This window comes from Micrasema longulum, unplaced genomic scaffold (assembly GCF_059751315.1).
Source record: "Micrasema longulum isolate JH-2025_06_02 unplaced genomic scaffold, ASM5975131v1 h1tg001416l, whole genome shotgun sequence".
Lineage (NCBI taxonomy): Eukaryota > Metazoa > Arthropoda > Insecta > Trichoptera > Brachycentridae > Micrasema > Micrasema longulum.
Window position 1 is genome coordinate 379,897 of NW_028278602.1, and position 25,323 is coordinate 405,219.

General features: G+C 35.4%; 1 protein-coding gene across 1 annotated transcript in view; it reads right to left on the reverse strand.

Annotated features, from left to right (window-relative positions):
- Positions 1-25,323, reverse strand: part of Skp2 (S-phase kinase-associated protein 2) — a 36,870-nt gene continuing 11,547 nt past the window's right edge. Inside the window, exons 4-14 of the mRNA XM_088235673.1 lie at positions 24,672-25,127; positions 22,835-22,973; positions 21,158-21,458; positions 18,812-18,997; positions 16,786-16,915; positions 13,298-13,479; positions 9,862-9,965; positions 7,235-7,342; positions 6,559-6,718; positions 2,473-2,592; positions 1-1,040 (exon numbers count right to left, since the gene is read on the reverse strand). Of these exons, the coding sequence (XP_088091799.1) occupies positions 974-1,040; positions 2,473-2,592; positions 6,559-6,718; positions 7,235-7,342; positions 9,862-9,965; positions 13,298-13,479; positions 16,786-16,915; positions 18,812-18,997; positions 21,158-21,458; positions 22,835-22,973; positions 24,672-25,127 (1,953 nt within the window). The 3' untranslated portion in view covers positions 1-973. The remainder of the gene's footprint in view (positions 1,041-2,472; positions 2,593-6,558; positions 6,719-7,234; positions 7,343-9,861; positions 9,966-13,297; positions 13,480-16,785; positions 16,916-18,811; positions 18,998-21,157; positions 21,459-22,834; positions 22,974-24,671; positions 25,128-25,323) is intronic.

Here is a 25,323-nt window from a genome sequence, read left to right on the forward strand (position 1 = left end):
TGATTACACCAATATCTTATATTTCAGAAATTGTGGACGCCAGCCATCGCTTAACTATGTTAAATTTTTTAAAAGTTTACCATGAAGGATGTTCCTCTATAACACTGGAACACCGTATACATAGAATTAAGAATAGTCGAGAAACCGCACGCGCACATCAAACAGAAGGCGACTAAACTACTCATAAATTGGTAGTTTTATGTTTTGACACATTAGTTTCTTTGCAGACGTCGCTCAGTACGCAACTCCCGATTTGAATTCAACTATGCCGCGTTGTGTCCTTTTAAAGTGTAGAAATACTGCCAGGATCTCAAAGAAGCAGGATGCAATCACATTTCATGTGTAATTAGCAAATGAATGTGTATGTAACAAATGCATTACTTAAAAATTGAATAATTTTTCCATCTGTCAGATTGTCGAAGAAACAAAATGAACGTTTCGTTAGTGTTGCCGGGGTAGTAATTTTTTTTACCCTACTTTGCTCATCTAATGAGAGAACTAACGAAAATTGGACCTCGAATTAAACAACTCTGTGGTGGACATTTGACCAACATTATCTTCAAAACATCAAATATTATTTAACATGATATAAAAATATCCGTTTAATGTAAAATAAAATTTGTTTTATATTTTAAGTTCAAAGTTCGTTAATTAAATGACCCTTTACTTATCTACTCTGTTGTGTCAATCAATGTTTCTGCGTGCGCAATAAAATTTTATAGAAATTAACAGATAGCTTTTTTTTACATTTGTGTTATAATTATATTTTTTCCCATCGTGCAACATAACGCGGCGGCATCAAGAATGCACGCGGCGAAAGCGAGGCATAGTGGGGGATTTATTGGACACAGTTCGATGTATTCAAATATGATTCTACGCTCTTTTAGGACTATTCTTAATTCTATAACCGTATATAAATAAATGTCGACTCTCCAAGGGCTGAGGTCCAGAATTACAAAATTGATATATGGTATCAATCTCGAGTCCGCAGGCCCCATATGGACGTTCTTCTGTTGCCGACGGTCGGACGAGCTATAGAACTGAAAAAAAAAAAAAAATTAAATACCCATAAAAAATCACTCCGTTTCCTAACAGAGGCTGGCAGAGGATAGAACGCCCCTTCACTCTATCTTCACACTCAGGGGCTCGCTTCCTCTAGATTCATACATCTTCTCACGCACGCTTGCCGAGTGGTTGTTGGATTCCATGAATATTATTATTATTATTATTATTATTTATATTTAGTAGTTACACTTACGACTTTTTATGTCTACCGGTTTCGAGACGCACCCATCTCTTGGCCAGGAGACTCATTATGCAAACATGCCGATACTAAAATACACTTTCACCTTTACCACCATAGTGTACATTTTTCATTTATTATTTTTTTTATTTGAAAATTTATTTATAAACCCTTACGGATTATTACATTCATTTTACATAAAATAATATATGCATTTTTCATTTATACTCCGCTGTTCAAAATAATATTTTTTACATCTTTTGAAAAGTTTGTCTGAGTCTTTTGTTTAGTTTTGTCTGGTAGTTTATTGTATAATTTCAGTCCCTGGTTCATTCGTCTCGATTGTCCTTGTCTTGTTTTAGAAAGTTGTATATGGTATTTGTCTGATATGCTCGTATTATGTCCATGTTGACTACAATTTTTTACAAGTTTTAGTTCTTCGTCTACAATTACATTAGTAGCTTATTTATGGATAAATTTTAATGATTCTAGTTGAAAGAGTTCAGTTAGTCGAGAGAATGGTGAATGTTACACAGTGTGTAAAGTGGCCACTTAAACCAGCCATTGACAGGTCACAAGCCCTGTAGATGCCTGGACTTCTATATTACTTTCTCTTAAATGTTCTTCATCTCTGTTGTAATATGCTAAGTATTTAACATGTTCAATTTCAGTAAGTCGTTCATTATTTATGTAAGCATCTACTTTACTGTTTTTACTCTCTGTTGCAACAACAACAACACAACAACAACAAACATATAGAGATAGAACGCCATAACACTCTATCTTGGCATACAGACCTCGCTTCCTCTACATTCATACATCTTCTTATGCACGCACGCCGATTATTCCTACTTTTGACATGTCCATCTTCAAGTATTTGATGGACTCGATCGTGCCATGTCTTTCTCGGTCTTCCTCGTTTTCTGCATCCATCAACATTTGCATCGTAGATCCTTTTAGGCATTCTTTCGCTGTCCATTCGCTCTACATGTCCAAACCAACGCAGCACCCCCTTCTTGATTCTGTCAATAATGCGTGTCTCAGCCTTACACACTTCGCGGATCTCGACATTTGTGCACCTATCATACATCGTTTTACCACACATTCGCCCGAGGGATCGCATTTCGACAGCATTCAACCTACTTTCATCGTTATTTTTCCAATTCCATACTTCGCTCCCATACATTAGAGTTGCAACAAAACTGTATTATTTATTTGGCCAGACCCACCTGTGCATGAATTTGTTGAATTTGATCCGCGGAAGCTGGCTCTGGAGAAGAGAAACGGTTAGCGGCGGTAAGAGACCGAAGGCGTCTATCCACTCCAGGGAAGGGCACTTCTCCAAGGCGCTGAAACAAACATGCACAGTTGTTATTGATGGTCCAATTCATTACACAGACACCTTTAGCTTTCAAGCGTCTACTGGAGTACCCCGAGGGTCAGTGCTCGGACCCCTCCTCTATCTCCTGTACACGAAGATATAGAGAATATTATCGAAGAATGTGGATTGTGGTCTCACTGCTATTTTATTTTATTTTTATTTTATTTGGGAAATCAACAGTTCTACATACATATTTTTAGTAAACAAACAGATATAGTGTATAAACTCAGAACTAATAACAGATTTCCACATAGTATACAAAGTTAGTAAAGAATATATATATTACATATCAAATAAATACATACAATTTATACATATAAAAATGTTATTTTCAAGTACTCAATAATCAAAGATTTTTTAAATATTAATTTTAAGAACATTAAGTTACTGTAAATTGGGCGGGATAAGGACAAAAATGCTTGAAGAGAGGATAAGGAGGGGGGGGGGAGATGTACATATTTATTATTATAATGTCTACTAAGTTACATAATACATTTTTAGTGTAAATTTTAAATCTGACAGAGTGATGTTTGTATAATCTATATTTTTAAATTTTGTATTGTACATTGAAAAAGTCCTACGAAAAAAAGCATTTTTAACATACGATGTTTTACTTATTGGTACATGAAACAGGTGGTACCGTCTACAAATCCTGGCTGGCACATGTATTGTTATTAAACCAAGCAGCTCTGTACAGTCAACCATTCCTGTCACAATTTTGTAAAGCAGTAGTTGGTCCGCACACACTCTGCGGTATTGTAGAGAAATGATTCCATGGAAGGATGATACTTTATTAATAAGTGGTTTTACAGGTGCAAAAGCAGCAAACTTACCCAAAGACTACTGGTTAACTTAATTAACCGGTAATCTGTATGTAGACAGTATGCAATAACTTATAATGTTCCTGTTTTTTACACCGAAATGTTCAGGACCCATTTTTCTTCATACACTCTCATACAAATATTCCCCCAATTAACTCTTAAATTTTTTTTTTTTTCTTTAGTAGAATCAATAATAAGATATGGTATAAAGTCGTGGGGACATTCGACTAAAACTAATATTAAAATGATCCAGGGTCTACAGTATTCTGTAGTTAAGCGAATTGTACCTGCAGAGATTTACGAACAAAGAAGTAATAATGATCTCCTGTACAAAACAATCAAAACTCTGCCTGTTCGAGGACTTCTGTGGCTTTGCATCATTTTGGAACAATTTAATAGTAATACATTCAAGTTTCCTCTCAAACATAACCATAATACACGCTTCACGTCTAATGATGGCTTGGTAGTACCAAAAGCATGTAATAAATATTGAAATAGAACTCTCAAATATTTAGTACCTAGAATTTTTAATTTATTACCAAAAGAACTTAAATTTAACTCACATTGTAACAAGAGCAAAATAAGAGAGTGGCTACTAGATCAAGAGTTTATATATGAATAGTAGCTTAGGTGTAAATATTTTAATTTTTCATATATTTTCTTGTATTCAAAAAATAAATTTATATATTATTATTTGTATAACGTGTTTATTCTGATCTTTCCGGCTGTTCATTTTTATCTGTTATTCATTGTTTTTATAAATGTAAATAATTTTATTAAGTCAGTATAAATATAATCTTCACCAACAAGCTACAAAAAGTGGCTTGGTGGGATTTTAGTTTTAGTAAAAATATAACAAGTGAAATTTTTTTTTAAATTGTAAAAATGTATAATTATGCTATTAAATAAATAAAATAAAATAAAACAACGTTTTTTACATTTTTCATGACCCCGGTTTTACGCTCAAAAATTTTCGGAATTCATTTGATGTGTCAAAAAAGCCAAAATTACGTCGTAATATTGATGCCGCGGCCCGCGCGGATGAAGAATAAAAACAGGTAAACTAGTTGTGAAAAACTTCAGAATTAAATTGAAAGGCTTATGACCTGTCATCGGCTGGTTCAAGTGGCCTGGAAGATGCCTGTACTTCTATATTGCCTTCTCTAAAAAGTTATTTATCTCTGTTGTAATATGTTAATATAAACAGCTCCCCAGGGAGTTGAATCCAGTCCTTGTCTACAAAAATTTGGAGAAACTCAAAATATTGTTGATAAATATTAATATTAATAAAGCGCGCCCGGCGCCTGCCGTGAGCCAAGAAACTAGCTAAACTAAAAATTTTCGGAATCCATTTGATGCGTCAAAAAAGCCAAAATTACGTCGTTATAATGATGCCGCGGCCAGCGCGCCGCCGCGTACGCCATGCGAATGAAGAATTAAAACAGGTTAACAACTAATAAAGGATAAATTATTGTCTTAACCTAAATTCAAAGCAGGTGCAGTGTAATTGACCTTTTTGTTTAAGTGTCTTCCTTTAGGGTTAGTCCTAGTTTTCATTTGAACAAAAACGTCACATTGACTTGTACAAATCATGATACGCAGTTGACAAATGTTCAGAAACAATAAAGTTTAATATCATTAAATTGCGATGTTTAAAACATAACAATACAAATATTTAAAGTTATAAAAAAGATGCTTTAAAAAGTTGTTATAAAAGTGGAAAAATTTTTGCCGCGATCTATATGACAGTTGTTTTTAGTGATACCATAGAAAAAAAGTGATACCGTATAATTAAAAATTCCCAACATTAAGGGGAAAAATTATTTTGTGTTATTTCAAATTCAAAATTCTATTTTCGTTTTTTTTTTATTTGCACATAAAATGTTTTTAACATTACATAATATTATTTGAAAAAATATAAAAATATTTTTAGTGAAATCATTGAAAATATGTTTTTACAATTTTTCTGGAAGTATATGTACACTATCCTATTTTCTCCGTACATTTTTCATTTCCTCACTTGAGCGTTTTCCTCAGTTTTACACTGTTTTCTTGCTCCCTTGAAAAGCGCAAAAAGGGGGTTTCACTGTGTGTTTCAGGGGTTGTCTTTTGAAACTTCAACGGTCTATTATAAATCCATTTTCCTAGGCATCGTATGCTCGGCAGCTGGCTGTTGGGCACACCGATGTGAGTTGCAATATTTCAGGCGAATTATTTTGCAACCTCTTCTGGCTCTTTCTAGAGCATATAGGACATGCTCAACGGAGGCACTCCCGGTTCTAACGGGCTTGTTTCCCTTGGATCTGGAGGTTCAGCGACGATCTGCAAATTTCCACCTAAACAGAAGGCGTTCCTCTGTCATTGGTGGCGTCCGCCTACTCCCAACTGAAGGAATGTCTCAATCGAATATTAAAAAAAAAGACTTTAAATGCTCTTCTCAATGCTTGGAAATTGCAATGGGAATCTTCCCCTTCAGGGAGGGTTACCTTCCTTTTTTTTCCTTCAATCCGCCAGCGCTTGGAATCTTCTCGGGTTATCCCCGATCACTGTACTACGCAGTTTTTATCAGGTCATGGTAAATTCAATATAAAATAATTTGTTTTTCATATTGTTGACTCCCCTTCGTGCTGCTGCGGACATCCTAACCAATCTTCTGAACACATCCTGTGGTCTTCTCGCTTCTCGCTACTATCCGTGGCCCTGTTATAGGTCCTGTCGGATATGCAGATCTGGTAGCTTCTAAAAAGAATTTCGAGGCTTTTAAAAAGCTTGGTAATCATTTCGGCGAATTGATCATGTTCAATCAATTTAATCCCAGTCAGTGAAGAATTCACTTCCCTCTCTTCTCGATCCAATGAAGTACATATTATGTACTTCTGGATTACTTTCTTTCAGCACAAAGATGCTAAGGCTACCAGATTTTAGAGAGCTCCTCAGGAAACTTTTCTCGTTTGACAACGAGCAAATTTTCCGTGTGTGCGGGCACCGCCAAGGAGACTTATGCCCTCAGATGCGGTGTGCGGTATGTGGTGGGCAAGCTGTCCCGATTTAACACCTTAAATACTCTGTTTTATTTGTTTAGTGCAATAAAAATGAATTTGAATAATCTTTACGTGTAGTCTCGACACTGGAGCATGTAGCAGCGGGAGATGGCGAGGTGTTCCAGCCGCTGAAGACTCCTGACCTGCATCACGGACTCGCCGCCTATGGTGGCCGCGTCGGACACGTCCAGTTCCACGAGCTGAGGACACCTCTGCACGATTGCCGCCACCACTTGGAACAAAATTTGTGAAAAATTAGCCAACAATTCGATCGCATTCTCACGGAAACAACACAAAATTACTTATTGCCTACGTGTCCAAACCAACGCAGCACCCCTTTCTTGATTCTGTCAATAATGCGTGTCTCAGCCTTACACACTTCACGGATCTCGACATTTGTGCACATATCATACATCGTTTTACCACACATTCGCCTGAGGGATCGCATTTCGACAGCATTCAACCTGCCTTCATCATTATTTTTCCAATTCCATACTTCGCTCCCATACATTAGAGTTGGAACTAGAGCTCCGTTGTGAACTGCTAGTTTAGCCTCATCTCTCACCCGCATAAATAGCAGTTTTAGCTCTTTAACTTCACAAACATCGACGGGTGAAAGAATATAGATGTTCGAACATAGGCAGTATCCGATTTCCGGCAGGGCTGAAGTTCCATGTGCAAGTCAAATTCAGGGACATTTGGGTGAATCTAAATTCATCGTTTGGATACTTTACTGAATTAATCATACCGTCATCTTTGAGAGTTTTCCTGCAGCCGGCCAAGTTGAGCCTCTGCAGGCCTCCCGGCAAGCTGGGAGCGAGGATACGCAGAGACGATTCCCCGAGTCTCGTCCAGGCTGTGAAAGAAAGAAGAAGTTCATTATTTATTTATTTATAAATTTATTGCAAAACAAAATAATATACATACTTAATAACAGGGAATCTATGTAAAACCAATTAATGTAAAATGAAAACGGAGTGTTCTGTGTTTATGATAGTCTCCATCTGACATGGCACAGCCTGTTCTAAGATGGAGATTCTCTATCTTTAGAGCGTAAGTAGTCCCATACTAATAAAGCAATAACATAAAAAAGAAAAACTAAAACTACTTCATTATAAATGCCTAGCTAATCAAATGTAAGAAATTAAAAATCATTATTATACAAATATAAAGTATATATATATGCCAAGAATACATGTTACTTAAACATCAATAATATATAATAAAACAAATATAAAGCAATGAAATACATAAAAATATAAATAGTGTATCACTGTGGCTAAAAATTAATAAATTAAAATTAAATGTTAACAAAACTAAATATATGAATATAGGAAACAAAAGAATAGAAATTACACCATCAATTGTAATAGAAAATGAAAAACTTAATGAAGTCACTGAAATTAAACATTTAGGTGTAATGTTGGATTCAAAACTTACATTTCACCAAAACGCTAAGATGGTAATAAATAAGATTGCAAAAAAAATATCAATTTTGGGAAGGATCAGAAGATTTATTGATAAGGACTCCTGCAAAACTATTTACAAAGCAATTATTGAACCACACGTTAACTACTGTAGTAGCATTTTATTTTTATCAAACAAAGAAAACATAGATAAACTAACTGTATTACAAAATAAAGCCTTTAGAATCATTTTGAAAAAAAACAGATATACGAGGGTAAAGTCGATGGTAAATGAAATGAAATTATTAACATATAAACAAAGAATATTTTACAATACAATGATATTTGTTCATAAAATTATAAACTCTAATAAAAAAACAGAATTTTGGAAAAAAATTGATCGGAACCAGCATGAACACTGAAAACGATCACAATACTAGAGAAAAGAACAAAATTAGACTTCCATTTAGGAAAAAGGCAAAGTCACAAAATTCAATTTTATTTAAAGCAATTAAAAAGTATTACGAAATGGAAAAAAATATTTATGAAGAAAAAAACATATCAAAATTTAAAATAATGGTCAAGACATATGTGATAAACAATTTATAAATTAAATATATTTGCAATGTTATTATTAGAACACACATAACAATATGTATGATATGTGTGCCCTATTTTAAGATTTAAATAAAAAAAAATAAAAAAAATAAAAAAATAATAATATGTGTACCAATTATATAAAGTACTACGTTTATTGATTAACACATATTTTTCAAAAAAATCTCTCACGACACTATTTATATGTGCAGTTATTTTTATTTTAAAATTTGTTTTACAATTTGAGTCTTTTATATTTGGCAATTAATCATTTAATATTTTTGGAGCAATTACATTGTACTGCTTTTTACCAAAGGCGGTTTATACAAATGGGACAATACGATTGAAAGGCGATTTGAGTACTTCCGCTTTACAGACATTTACTCCCTCCATTTCGACGTTTTTACCGGACACGGAGCTATGAGGAGTTACTGGTGGTTCGACTCAAGCTGGCGCGTTCAGATATATATATTTGGATAATTTATATAGCGCCGTTTTTGTGAAAATCACCTCAAGGGCGCTGTACAATAAATAAATATCCCACCACGTCTTGCAGTTACAGAGCGCATGGACGGCTGGGATTCTTGTTCCTCGTCTCCGATTATGATATACAGGAGCTAGATTACAGCGCGTCTTGCAGCTACAGAGCGCATAGACAATAAGAAATCTAGCCCCTATTTTCATTTTTCAATTTTTTATTTAACAATAAAGTTAAGAGTTTTAGTGATATTTAAAAAATTTATATATAAAAAACAAATTTATAAAAATAGATGTTAGGTTAGGTTAGGTTACAGAGCGCATAGACAATAAGAAATCTAGCCCCTATTTACATTTTTCAATTTTTTATTTAACAATAAAGTTAAGAGTTTTAGTGATATTTAAAAAATATATATATAAAAAACAAATTTATAAAAATAGATGTTAGGTTAGGTTAGGTTACAGAGCGCATAGACAATAAGAAATCTAGCCCCTATTTACATTTTTCAATTTTTTATTTAACAATAAAGTTAAGAGATTTAGTGATATTCAAAAAAAATATATATAAAAAACAAATTTATAAAAATAGAAGCTAGGTTAGGTTAGGTTACAGAGCGCATTTAAAAATGTAAATAGGGGCTAGATTTCTTATTGTCCATGCGCTCTGTAGCTGCAAGACGTTCTGTTATCTAGCTCATATATATCATAATTGTAATATATCATAATTGGAGACGAGGAACTAGAATCCCAACCGTCCATGCGCTCTGTAGCGGCAAGACGTGTTGGGATATTTATTTATTGTACAGTGCCCTTGAAGTGATTTTCACAAAAATGGCGCTATATAAATTATCCAAACAACATCATTATTATTATTATTATTATTGTGTGGACTTACCCAAATTTAAATGTTCTAATTTGTGCAGTTTGGCGATAGATTTCCAGCCTCCTAATTCTAATCCCGTCACTTGAGAAAGGTTGAGAGCCTTCAGTTGCACGAGTCTGGAACAAAATGTGATGATTGTACATAAATAACTGTTTAAATGTATTGAAACAGAGAGGGGGAAGGTAGTATGGAGGTCTAGGCATTTACAGGACTTGTGGCCTTTTTATTTGTGCACCAATCACTTTCTCAAGAAGGTTTTATATATATTTTTAATATTTTTTTGGTTCGTGTACCTGCACACAAATCTGGATTTTCTCCCAAGACGGAAAAAATTCTACCTCATCTCTGTAGGGATATAAATAAAAAATATATACCTACTCCCGTCTTGGGAGAAAATCCAGACTTGTGTGCAGGTACACGAACCAAAAAAATGTTATAAAAAAATTTGGTAAAATTATAAGTAAAAATAAATTGCAGAGTCATCTGCAGGCGTTTACTAGTACTTAATTTAACTCGGCTGATGAGTCTTAACTACATAAAATAAAGTATCAATGCATAGATGGCGCTTCCAACTCGCTTGTGGATGGGTTCTTGATTCGTAACATATATACAAAAACCAAAAATGTTACCTGGTGTGGATATTCGCTAAAATAAGCGTAATGGGGAATGTTGTAGTACCTACATAAAGTGGCCACTTAACCCAGCCGATGACAGGTCATAGGCCCTGTAAACGCTCGAATATCCATAATCCTGAATCTTGAATTTGAAAAAATTCTACCTCATCTCTGTAGGGATATAAATAAAAAATATATATTTTTAATGTATTCATCTCAAAATTGTATTCGGTAGACTTCCATTGAAGATAACAATGATAAATATAACACATTGAAACATCACATTTTCTTTTAAATAAAACATAAAATGCACTAGCCCGACAGACGCTGTCCTGCCCGAACGTTGGCAAAAGACTTTTCATTGATAAGTAGGTACCTAGGTAACTAACTAACTAACCATCACGCCATTTCCCCAGAGGGGTAGGCAGAGAGGATAGAACGCCACACCACTCTGTCCTGGCACACTTCCTTTGCTTCCTTCACATTCATACATCTTCTCATGCACGCACGTCGATTATTCCGACTTTTCACATGACCACTTTCAAGAATTTGTTGTACTTGATCATGCCATGTCTTTCTCGGCCTTCCTCGACTTCTACAACCAGACACATTCGCATCATAAATCTTTTTAGCCGTTCTTTCATCATTCATTCGCTCCACATGACCGAACCATCGCAAAAGACCTTTCTTAATTTTGTCGATAATGCTTAACTCAGCCTTGCATTCTGCTCTAATTTCGATATTAGGGCACCTATCATACATTGTTTTTCCGCACATTCGCCTGAGGGATCGCATTACTTACTAGGTACTTAAATTATTATGAAAATATAACTTTGTTATCAGTGTTACACCATTTTATTATTTTACAAGAACACAACTAAAAAGAACAATTTAAAAAGGTAAGACCAATTACAGATTTCACACTAATTTATTATGAATGCCGGAGGAGAGGGGGAAAATAATTGCATTCTAAAATAGTAAAAATATTAATATTAAATAAAAAGTACATAAAAGGGAGAAGACATTGTATAGCTCCAACTCTACTTTCCTCCCTCTCTCTCTGCTTCCATGAACATTTATATTTCTTTGTAAAAATTTACAACAGACAATAATTCATTAGATTGTAGTGTTAGCTGTCAAAGTGATACAATACCTATTAAAAGTGCTCTAAGTTTTTTGTGTTTTTGCATATGTTTTTGTGAAGTTTTTTGTAAAATTTGTGTTTTGGATCATTCTTCATTATTTTCTACATTTACCTAGTTTATTATATTCACTAATTTTTATTTTAAATTTAAACATTTTTTTTTTTTTTTTATTTAAATCTTAAAATAGGGCACACATATCATACATATTGTTATGTGTGTTCTAATAATAACATTGCAAATATATTTAATTTATAAATTGTTTATCACATATGTCTTGACCATTATTTTAAATTTTGATATGTTTTTTTCTTCATAAATATTTTTTTCCATTTCGTAATACTTTTTAATTGCTTTAAATAAAATTAAATTTTGTGACTTTGCCTTTTTCCTAAATGGAAGTCTAATTTTGTTCTTTTCTCTAGTATTTCTCATTTATAGTTTGTAATCTTTATAGTATCGTTTTGCAACAATAATCAAAATTTAACTATTTGTAAAATTTATTTTCTTTCGCTATCAATTTTAATTTACAGATTACAGTTTCGGGAGAGCACTCCTCCCATCGACGGGTGATATAAAACTAATATAATAAACACAGAACATTGTTCGCAATGTCATCGAATCCAAACAAAAAATAAACATATCATGTTAATAAAATTTGTATAAAACCACTCACCGACTTATCTGTCTACCGGTTTCGAGACGTAACCCGTCTCTTCGTCAGGACAACAACACTACACCAATTAATTAATAATCATATGTCACTTAACTCCTCAACGGCTTAACCGATTTACGTGCAGTTTACAGAGCAATACAGACCTTTGCGCCGTGCGTGTTTGTAGATATTAAAATCTTCAATCTAATATGTAAAAAAGAAGTAAGGAGCATTGATGTTTTATTCATCGATCTACCAGGGTTGCATTTGAGGAAAATGCATTTACAAAAAATGGAAAGAAGTTGTTTTTTTGTCTATGAAAAAAGTTTGTTTTTGAATGTTTACAAACGGCATTTGTTTTTTGTGGATCTCAATCAGGATTTTTTTCTTAAATTCCTTGTAATCTTCTACCCATTTATTTATTTTTACTGGATTTTTGGTAATACTAAAATAATATCAAATTCAATACATTTTTAAAAATCGTATTCCTAGTTCATTAAAAATATTTTGTATTTTTTCAATCAATACCGCAAAGTATTTTTTTTATTGAATTAAAAAAAAACGCGTTTAAATAATTTTATATAGGTACTTAACCTTAAAAACACGAAAATAATATGTTTAATTTGCATAAAATGCATACAATGTTGGGAATTTATTTGTATGGCATCACTTTTTTTAGTATGGCACCACAGAATTTCAACTGTCATTTACATCGCGGCAAAGCTGTTTCACACCTGAAGCCTGATCATCTTACCTTCATGTAACAAAAATTATCAAGATACGCTGTGATTGGTGTACCAATGCAGTGCCCTATGCACTATTAGATGCGGAAAGAGAATGATGATATATAAAATAGAATTTTGTGACTTCGCCTTTTTTCTAAATGGTAGTCTGATTTTTACCATGTTTATTGTGGCTTTGATATTTTTTTTCCAAATTCTGTGTTTTTAAAAATGTCATTATTAATATTATATAGTTAGTACTTTTAAATCATTTAACATCAGCAGCTGTCCCAGTTGGCAATACATTACGCTTACCCCGACAGTGCGTGCCCCACGCGCGAGTCCAGGGTGAGCGCCTCGAGGCTCAGCCGCAGGAGGCCCGGCGACGCGGACAGCACCCCCGCGAGGCAGCCGGGGCTCACGGACGCCGCGCTCAGGTCCAGGTACTGCACGCGCCACGGCTTCGAGGTCGGGGCCGGCAGGGAGGGCTCCATGAGCTGCGGGGCGGACGGGAATATTTTATTTGGGAAACCAACACTTCTACGTACATATTTATAGTAACGAGAAAATGTTTAAAAAGGCTATAAAAAATAGATAGTGGAGCTAGGTAGAAGTAAAATGGATTGTCTCATTCGCCCAAACCAATATTGAATCAACTGCTCCACAAGTGTATAGCTTATGTTAGGTTTTTGTTATTTTCATTGTGTGTTTTGTAATATAAATAATATGGATGTACATAAATACCTTGTTTTTTAAACTGTCTAAATATTTGTTAATTATCTTCGTTTTTTTAAGTTAGTCTTCTTTGTTTATTCTCAAATGTAATTTTAAAAAAATATATTGTTAAGTGTCCTCGGCACGGGATACCCCAGTGAGGTCACATTATTTTTATTATTAATTATTGTTTGTAAGGAAAAAATATGAATAAATAAATTAATAGTAAACAAACAGATATAGTGTATAAACTCAGAACCAATAACAGATTTTCACAAAGTGTTAAAGTTCTGTACTAACTAGTAAAGAAAATATATTACATATTATTTAAATACGTATAAGTTCATACAAATAAAAATGTTATTTTCATGTACTCGTAAATATTTTTCAATAATCAAAGAATTTTATTTTTTTTAGAACATTAAGTTATTGTAAATTGGGCGGGATTAGGACAAGAATGCTTGAAGAGAGGATAAGGAGGGGAAGGAAGATGTACATATTTATTATTATAATGTCTACTAAGTTACATTATACGCTTCTCCTATTTGGTGTCCATTCTACAGGACTCATATTGACCATATCGAGTCTGTCCAACACCGTTTTTTAAGAAAAGTGGCATGGTTGCTCGGATTACAAAGGGGTAATTATTCCTATTTTGAAATAGAGCAATCTCTTAATCTGTCTTCATTGGAGAGACGTAGAACTGAGACGGACCTTATATGCATTTTCAAAATACTTAATGCTTTAAGTGATGTCCCATCTCTGTTGCGATCAATTTCTTTTCATGTTCCCAACCGTGTCACCAGAAGTCAAAATCTGCTATTTATAAAATCTTCTAAAAGCAACTTTGGTTTTTAGGCCCCAATGTCCAGAATGTGTAGATTAGTCAATTCATCACACGACTTGGAATTTTTTGGGATAGATCTTCCGGCTTTTCGTAGATCTCTTCGCGACTAAACAGTGTGGGATGAAGTTGGATTGGCATGGTTTAGCTCAAAGTTTTTGATCTTTCGTTTTTTTAAATATATTGTATACTATTATTGTTTTGCCCTTGTTTGTCTTTGCTAAATAGTTTTATGTTCTTTTTGTTCAGTTTCTTGCATTTATGTTTCTTCGTGTAACTGTTGTAACTGGCTTACGCCGTATATATATAATAAATAAATAAACAATGCATTTTTAGTGCAAATTTTAAATCTGACAGAGTGATGTTGGTATAGTCTATGTCTTTGAATTTTGTATTGTACTGAAAAAGTCCTACGAAAAAAAGCATTTTAACATACAATGTTTTACTTATTGGTACATGAAACAGGTGGTACCGTCTACAAATCCTGGCTGGCACATGTATTGTTATTAAACTTAGTAGTTCTGCACAATCAACTATTCCTGTGATAATTTTGTGAAGCAGTAGTTGGTCCGCACACACTCTGCGGTATTGTAGAGAAGTGATTCCATGGTAGGTGGAGGCAGCGAGAGTTGATACATAAGAAATACCGGTTTTGTATTTTAGGCACTTTATAAATTTGTTTGGAATATTTTCTATTCTTGTTATATATATTGCATACTGGGGATTCCATACACGAGATGTGTATTCCAAATGGCTTCTGACAAACGTATAATATAATGAAATTAGGGCCTTTGGATTATCAAAGTGTTTACTCATTCGAATTATGAAACCTAACATGCTCAATGCTTTGGAGGTAATTTTATTGATATGCGATTCAAAAAGTAGTTTCTTTTTTTTATTTTTTTTTATTTATTTACAATTTTAAAAAACCCGTTAGGGTTACATTAGAAATTTAATATTGTCTAGTCATTTTATGTCTCGTCTAGTCTAGTTAGTTCAGTCATCATGTGCTTTTTCAGATTGATTTTAAATTTGTCTCCATTAAAAGTTTTCAAGTAGTAAGGTAGGTTGTTGTAGTGTTTAAGTCCATTATGTAGTATTTTTGACTGTCCTGTGTTTGTCTTTTCTTTTTCAATATGATAGTGTTTTTGTTGTCTGGTGTTATATTTATGTATGTCAGCATTTTTGACTAATATTATGTCGTCGTCTTGTATGTTTCCCAGTGTTATTTTGTGCACAATTTTTAAGGTCTCAATTTTAGTCAAGTAGTTTATGTCAAACTGGTGTGTTTTTTTGTACAGTTCAGTCGTAGAGGTCAGGTAGGGTAGGTTGTATGTTAGTTTAAGAACTTTATTTTGTTGTCTTTGTATTCTTGTTATGTCTGTCTTGTTACCAGTTCCCCAGAAGGCGAGTCTAAAACAATCCCAAGATTTTTAATTACGAACTAAACATTATTTGTCAATAGACTTTCAAACTATGTCAGAAAAATATTAATTTTATTTTTATGTATCGTATTATCATCGCTATGATGAAGTCTCGAATTCAGAAATTCAAAAAAGTTAAAAATATTAGGTGAAACGATTTATTTATTTGACTCTTTAGATACATATACATAAAAGGGCGGGCATATTTCTTTAAGGCAATTTCTTCCTACCTACCCAAACCGTTCATTTTGAGAAAATTATAAATACATGGACATATTGAATCTTACAATTTAAAAAAAAGATTAATTAAAAATTAACACTATACAATGAAGAGAGGAGAGGGGATGGGAAGGAGAGAAGAAGGATAAAGGAACAATTTAAATATTTAGATAGTGACATTTTAATCTTGACTTAAATGTAAATAAAGGAGGGAGCGTCTCTAACATTAGTGGGTAGATTATTCCACAATCGAGCGGCTACCACTGCGAAAGAGGAGGCAAGAAAATTAGAGCGATGACAGGGTATTAAAAGGGTTCTCTCGTTACTAGAACGATGAGATAGTCCGTGTTGTGAAAGAGGTTGGATGAGCTCTCTCAGATAAACAGGCGAAGTGGAATATTGTGAAGAACTGATAGAATGTGAATGCTTCTTCTATGCCTGATACTGAGCCAGTGTAGTCGGTTATGTGGTCAAATTTGCGAAGATCAAAGATATAACGAATACAAATATTCTGCAATCGTTCTAACTTATCGAGTAATTCAGAGTTTCTGACACGATTTCTGTGACCGCACTGTGTAACATGTTATCAAACACAACATTACCTGCGCGTTGGCTAGGCGCAGTACTAGCGGGTGCCTTGCCATCAGAGTAGGGAGGGCCCCCGACGGGAGAACGCGTCCGCCCAAATCCACGCGCGCCCAAAGTCTACCGTCCGCTGCCAGCCTACGCCACCTACAGAAACAAAAAGAAAAATAATGCCAGCCTTATTTATGACCGCAAAATCTACAGCTTTGTCATTCGCCGACAACAATGTAAGAAATGGTCGCTAGTTCAATTCTGTGATGTCCTGCCGGTAAAACAACTTTGTGATGTAAAAAAAATTTGAAAAGTATTTTCATTTATTGTCTAGTATTCAGCTAGATGAATCTCACCCACATCAATAAAGACACAACGTGTAGAAATTTATTGAGTTAAAGTTGGAAAAATATGGGAGACACCCTAATATTATCTACGTACGAGAGGTTTGTTCCCAATGTGAGGCCCAATAACAGCGGTGAATTACAGAACACCCAGGCTTGAGTTTATAGCACCCACATTGAAAAAATTATGATCTCACCGGATATCAAACCCAGATAATAGTCCATTTACAAAACCTTTGTCTACCTAAAAATAGCAGAAATGGTTTTTGCGAGGAATTCAGTACTATGACGAAAAGTAATTTCGCCTGAGTTCAATAGGGATCATGTTAGGATCTGTGTTAGGATTTTGCCGGTAGTGTCTTGATGATTTGATGTTCCACTGTGATTTGTTATATATACATATTGTTTTTCTTCTGTTGAATGAGTGCATGTTGTATAGGGCAAATTATTCCAATGTTTCCTATATGTATTTGGGTTTCGTGTCGTTTGATTGATTTGTTTGTATTACTACGTTCTTCTTCCTTTCCGAGGCGGGATCTGGAGCGTGCGGCCGCGGTCTCAATTTGGAACTAACGCTGTATTCCTCCACTGTCATACTGGGAAATTAGAAAAGGGTGATTGCGCTGAGCATGTGTATTTGATTGATCACAAACTGACAATACTGCAGTGAGGGGTACAATGAAAGTTTTTAAAGTTTATTTGTTTTGTTATTTTCGCGGTTTGATTGTAAAGAAATATTAAATTTTCGCTTAATTAGTTTAAAAAAAATAAAAATGATATTGATATGCGAAACTGAAGAAAGACTCGAGTCTTTATGAACAGTTTCGGGAAAGGGGTGGATGCTTTCATTGTACCTAAAAATAACTTAGTGAGATATTTATCTACCTAATAATCAATGATTATGATAAAATTATAAATAAACTTGTCAGTGAAACTTCTTGGTTTAGTTTTACTTTTTATTATTTTGACCTTTTGATTGACCAGTCTTGAAGATGCCTACTTAGGCGAAAGCGCTCGTTGGTCAAAATAATAAAAATTAAAACTAAACCAAGAAGTTTCATTGATAAGTTTATTTATAATTTTATGAAGTTTTATCAAGAAATATCAACAAAAAACATCAATATTACCAAATAATCCATTGATGAGATATCTGTCTACCTAATAACCTCTTGATGAGATATCTATCTACCTAATAATCCACTGATGAGATATCTGTGTACCTAATAATCCATTGATGAGATATCTGTCTACCGAATAATCCATTGATGAGATATCTGTGTACCTAATAATCCATTGATGATATATCTGTCTACCTAATAATCCATTGATGAGATATCTGTCTACCGAATAATCCATTGATGAGATATCTGTGTACCTAATAATCCATTGATGATATATCTGTCTACCTAATAATCCATTGATGCAATATCTGTCTACCTAATAATCTCTTGGTGAAATATCTATCTACCTAATAATCCACTGATGAGATATCTGTGTACCTTATAATCCATTGATGAGATATCTGTCTACCGAATAATCCATTGATGAGATATCTGTGTACCTAATAATCCATTGATGATATATCTGTCTACCTAATAATCCATTGATGAGATATCTGTGTACCTAATAATCCATTGGTGAGATATATATCCATAAAATAATCCCTCGATGAGATATCTAGATACAGCAGATTGTGTTGTTTGTTTACCTACGGCAGACGTGCATACAGCGGACTACAGTTCTCTTGGGTAGCCACTGGAAGATGGAGAGGATGACCTCGTCCGAGAGCTTGGAGAAGTAGCCCTGGTCCTCATCCGTCACGCTCCGGCTGCAGCCCTGCTGTTCCGCCGGACACTCGGGCGGCTGGGGACTGTCGCTGGCATCGCAGAATGATCTGCGGACGCAAACATACAATTAACAATACCGAGTAAAGTAAGTAAAAAAAATGACAACAAGTTAGTAAATAATGTATCCTCCTTTATTATTTTGCAATAAATTAGTCAATAATTCATGGCATCTTCCCCATTCACTGCGCAAATATCAATTTGCCCATTTATACAATTTATAGGGTTGAAATATTACAATAAAAGAATAAACAATATTTTGAGTTTGTCCAAATTTTTGTAGACAAGGACTGGATTCAACTCTCTGGGGAGCTGTTAACATTAACATGTTACAACAGAGATGAAGAACATTTAAGAGAAGATAATATATAAGTCAATATTGTTGATATATTCACCTGGTCCATGAAGAAGTATAGAAATTGAAAAAATAAAATATTTAGGCGTTGCCTAGTCTAGTATGTAGGTGAAATAATTCAATTAGATGAATCTCACCCGCATAAACAAAAGTTTAAGCTCTTTAACTTCACAAACATCAACAGATGAAAGAATTGAAGGGATCTAGATGTTCGAATATGGGCAGAATGGTGAATGTTACACAGTTTAAATCGGGTTGTGGTCCTGTGGCTAGTGTCTCGGACTCACGGACCAAAGGTCCGTGGTTCGAATCCCACGCTACCCCAACTTGATTCCCATTTTCTAATGGCGAGTTATTTACAACTCGTTAAAAATGGCCCTCAAAATTAAATATTTGGGTAAATCATAAAAAGGCAAATATTTCTTTTTTTTTAAAAAAAAAGTGTGTAAAGTGGCCACTTAAACCAGACTTCTATATTATCATATCTTAAATGTTCTTCATCTCTGTTCTAATATTTTAATATAAACAGCTCCCCGGGGAGTCGAATCCGGTCCTTGTCTGCAAAAATTTGGACAAACTCAAAATATGTATTTTATTTTTTCTGTCTGTTTTACTATCTTGCTGAGTGTAGGTATCGAGACGTTGAAGGCTTTGTAGTCAATCGGTAGATAAATACAGACGATCGTTAAGCGTACCGTCTAGGTAATTTCAAAAGTCATTTATGACTCATTTTCAAGCAAGAATTTTTTGCTTGAATTGGGATTTATCGAAGTTTATCCCTTATTCTATACAGGGTATTATTTAAACCCTGTCACATCCGAAACCACGATGATCAGTATGGGCAAGAAGACATTTTGGCACATTAAAATGAATTTTTAGAAGGAATAAAATTTACAAAAATAAAATATTTAAAAAAAACAAATGGTTGCTTACTTCTGCAGGGGAGAAACGGGGAGGGGAAAGGGGGGAGTCTGACATACCGTAAACCGCACGGCGGCGCCCCCGTCGCTTCTCCCCTGCAGAAGTACACAACCATTCGTTTTTTAAAATATTTTCTTTAAAAAAAAATTGTTCATTCTAAATATTTTTTTAAGTATGCTAATATGTCTTTTTACCCATACTGATCGTGGTTTCAGATGTGACAGGGCTTAAAGAACACCGTGTATATTTATCGATATATTTATTTTTATATTTATCTACGCATTAAGTGTCAAAAATTTTGTTCCAGCCAGCAATTTTTCCTTCGATTATGATTCAATCAAATTTTTGATCGTTTTGAGGCTGGCACTTTTTTTCTTAAAAGCCTATTAAAAATATGAAAGAGAAATAAGTAAATTTTAAAGTTGAATTAAATTCTGACAAAACTGTCAGTTTCGGAAACGAGTGGCTAGATGCAGTGGCTAGACTAGCTAGATGCTGCCCTGTTAACATACAAGAGTTAGCCGTAAAATGTTACCAATGTAAAAAAAAAACTGAGTTATAATATTTTTCTGTCTGTTTTGAGCCGGCTTTGTAGTCGCTCGGTAGATAAATACAGACGATTGTTAAGCATAACGTCCTGGCAAGTGTCAAAAGTCTTTTAAAAATCATGTTCTAGCGAACATTTTTTTGGCACTTTTTATCACAGATGCCTTTTTAAAATATAAATGGGAACTATTTTAAATGTTAATGAAGTCAGGAACGCGGACTAATTTTTGCGGTCATTCATTGGTTTGTTTCGATCAGATGATGTCGAGATGACAAGCAGGTAGAACATGCCGAGGTAGATACAGATAGTACAGAAGTTAAGTATACCGTCTCGATATGTACAGATAAAGATGCAGAAAGGGAAATATTGCCATTTAAAATAACTTACTTGTCGTGCGCCGTGAAGCACTGCTTCTCGTTCTGCCCGACGAAGTAGCCGTCGCAGTCTCCTAGCACCAGCGTCTGCTCCAGATCGTCGTCCTCGGACTCCAAGATGACCTGGTCGACGGACGACAGAGGCAGCGACCCGCCGTCCTTCCAGCGGCCGCCGGCGAGCTTGGACGGCGCCTGGCTGTCGTCGCCCCCCGCGGGGTTCGTGATCAGGTCGTGTATCTGCTTCTCCAGCTGCTTGCAGATGGCGGCGTTCGAGATGTTTTCGCTCGAGTAGAGCTCGGTGGCGCCCCCGAATTCTGGAATTTACAAAACGGCAGCGTTAACGCGGGAAGGGTGGTTCGACCGCGCGAGAAGGGTAGAAATACCCGGCTCCACTTAGACCCCTTCAGACCTGAATTAACGCCTGTGGATATAATTTTTTTTTTTCAGGAATTTAAAATTTTTTGGTTATTTTATCTTTCATACTAAAGAAATCATTTAACATATAATTAATATTTAAAGCATTAACTTTGTGGTCAAACATTATACTAAATATTATTAAATATTTGTATATTAGAAGCCATCCGTTACATGTTTGTTGTTAAACCAAAAATTTGGAACGCCATTGTTCTACGCAATAGAAAGGGCATCTCTATAAGCGGGAGCGTATTATTGTTCTGAGATTGCACCGGTAGTGTTTGTTACTCAGAGTAATAATGCGTAACCTAGAGAGGAGCCCTATCACTATGTTTCATAGAACGCAAGCGATGTTGGTTTGTTGGTTAGCAACCAATTGGTGGCCATTTAGTTTTATTTGACAACATAAACATAACGGTTCGACATAAGTATATTGTGAATAAAATGAATAAATAAAGAAAAAAATAAATACACACATGTATTTTCAATTTTATAAAATAAATGCGAATTATAGAAAAATTAATTGGAATAACCCTGCAATAAAAAATACACAGGTACATATTTAAAAATATTTACAATGCAAATTAATTTATTTATTTATTTATTGTGGATAACTTATATAGCGCCATTTTCGTAATAAAATACCTCAAGGGCGCTTTACATTATGATTCCATTGTTAAGTTAATTTAATTGAAGCTTTTAAATTTGTAATTTAATTAAAATAATTTATTTTGTTGTCACGTGCTACGGATTTATTCAAATGATTTAGAGAACAAGTGGATTTTAAGTTTTTTCCGAAAAATCACTTCACTTTCACAGCCTCGCACCTCTGCTGGGAGAGCATTCCATGCCATAGGGCCTGCGACCGCAAATGCGCGCTCACCAAATTTAGTGCGCTGTTGGCGTAGAGGTATAATAACTTTTCCTCTCGCCGTAGACGTAGCTGATCTAAGCGTGAGACGCCTGTCAGCTAGTTCATCTGGAATGCATAGTTCCCTTAGATATTCCGGAGCCGAGTTGTGCAGTGACTTATACATAAGCCAACAGAGTTTGTATTCGACCCTCTGTGGAAAACGTAGCCAGTGTAGTTCCCGAAGTAGTGGAGTGATATGACTGAACTTAGAGAGATAATATCCATTTGGCAATTCTCGACCCGAGTACGGCCCATTGTTTTGCTGCGAACTGCAGCTAACTTAAAAAACAATAGTCATAGAATGGTTTTTTCTACGTTTGGGCTCCTCTCTAGGTTACGCATCATTACTCTGAGGTTTGTTACCTTTATTAAGATTAGTTTTTTCTTTCTGCAAATTAGCTGCCGTCCCCGTCCTGTGCAGGGCCGGATAAGGACCGCACGTCGTGTGCGGCGATGTTTGGTAGAAAGGCTTCTCTTCCTCCGAAATGCACGCCGAGCCGTCCTGAAAATGCATCCGCCCTTTAAAGAAATTCATTTTGCCGGATTCGACCGTCTTTATCAAGACTGACGAAAGAATGAAATAAAAAATGCATAGCAAAATGCCACCTATATAATGCCTGCATAAAACCTATTTTCCTCTACGGATATGAATCGTGGCCCAAAGCAGCAAAATACTGAGTTTGAGAATAGGTGTCTCAGAAGAATCCTGGGTGTGCGGTGGTTTGACTTTGTGAGGAACGAGGTGATAAGGGAACGGACACAGCAAACTCCAGTGACAACTGTCATCAAGCGGAGGCGATACTTTTGGCTTGGCCATGTACTGTGGATGCCTTATGTCCGAGGCACTCGCAGGCGGCCTCCGTGGTGTAGTGGTCAAGACGCTTGACTCACGCACGGAAGGTTCCGGGTTCGATTCCCGGTGAGAACGCAAAAATTAAAAATGTAATTTTTCTCAAGCCTGGTTGTTTTGTAATGTAATTCACCACTGTAATTGGGCCTCCTGGCCTGTTGTGGTGCAAAAAAAAATGGGATAAGAAAAAACGAACTAAAATTTCATTTTAATAAGCAATAATTACTAAGTTACTAAGTTAATAATTTCATTTCATTTACCATCGACTTTACCCTCGTATATCTGTTTTTTTTTCAAAATGATTCTAAAGGCTTTATTTTGTAATACAGTTAGTTTATCTATGTTTTCTTTGTTTGATAAAAATTTGTGTTCATTTTACGCCGGTGTCTCTCGGAACGAAACCCCGGCATGAAACGACGTTTACCTGTAAATATATTGTATGTATATAGAAAGTCTGGATGGGTGGAATGGTGGTGTCAAAGTGGGAGGTCAACAAATATCAAATTTAAGATATGCAGACGACACGACACTGATTGCCAAAGATGAAACCGAGCTAGCAGAAGCCTTCAGACGGATAGAGTTGGAGAGTGAGGCTCTGGGTCTTAAAATAAATAAAAGTAAGACAAAGCTAATGATTGTAGACAGAGCTGGCAGTCTCCTAAGACAAGACAGATGCAAGACCTTGAACTGATAGGTGACTTTGTGTACCTCGGATCGCTTATTTCCTACAACGGCAGTTGCAGACCCGAGATTGGTCGCAGGATCCAATTGGCCAAAGAAGCAATGAACCGTTTGGAGAAGATTTGGCGAGATCGAGGTATATCAATAAACACAAAAAAGCGGTTGATGGAAGCCCTGGTATTCTCCGTTTTCCTATATGGGGCTGAAACGTGGACAACGCGTGCCTACGAGAGGAAGAGGATCGATGCATTCGAGATGTGGTGTCGGAGAAGGCTGCTGCGAGTGCCTCGGACAGCCGGAAGGACGAATGCATCGATACTGGAAGAGCTCCATATTACAACTCGTCTATCAGTAGTGTGTTTGAGAAGGATACTGTCCTTTTTCGGACATATTGCTTGCATTTACGTGAGCCAGACAATCTAGAAAAGGCAATATTGTCTGGCCGAGTCGAAGGTAGGAGAAGCCGGGGTGGAATCCCATATAGATGGACTGACCGAATAAAGGTGGCTACGGGGCTGAAATTTGTTTAGTCAGTACGTCGGGCTGAGGACAGACTGGAATGGAACAGACTAATCAGAAGTGTTCATGGTGATCATGATCTTCAGCATTGAGGGACCGACTTGGAAGAGAAGATAAAGAAAATGTTTAATAAATCAATGTAATACTTACGTTTTCATTATCAGAAAGTTTCATCCTTTTGCCAAATGTCTCTACATCGCTATTACTTCTTTTCCTCTCGTTTCTAAGAACTTTTCTAACACTTTCATCGTAGTCCCTCTCCTCGATACTCTTCAGTGTGTTTCTTGCCTCCGAGTCGACGTCGGGGTTGCGAGCGTCTGCTGGAACATTTCCCGCATCGGGGTTTTGACTCGCATTGGAGTTTTGACCTGCATTCGGGTGTTTACTCACATTGAGGTTTTGGCCCACATTTGCGTTTTTACCCGCACTGGGGTTTGGGCCCACATTTGGGTTTTTACTCGCATTAGTGTTTTCGTTCACATTGGGGTTTTTATGGGCCAAGGGAGAGTTTTTGTTGGGGTGGAATGATTTCTTTAACTTGTGGTTTGAGCGTGAATTCGGACTGCAATTTTCGATATTTTCTTTAGAGGGAGTTTCACTAGTATCCTGAAATACACAAATTAAAATAATTATTTCAAGGAAAACAATTGTTGTTGATAACACAGTCGAATTTGGTTATTACGAGGAAGATGGGACCACTTGAATTTGCTGGCTATGAGCGTTACTCGTTATACCAGAGAAAGGTTTTTTTTTTATACAATCGCTATTGCACATTTATTTATTTATACTTATACATTGTTTG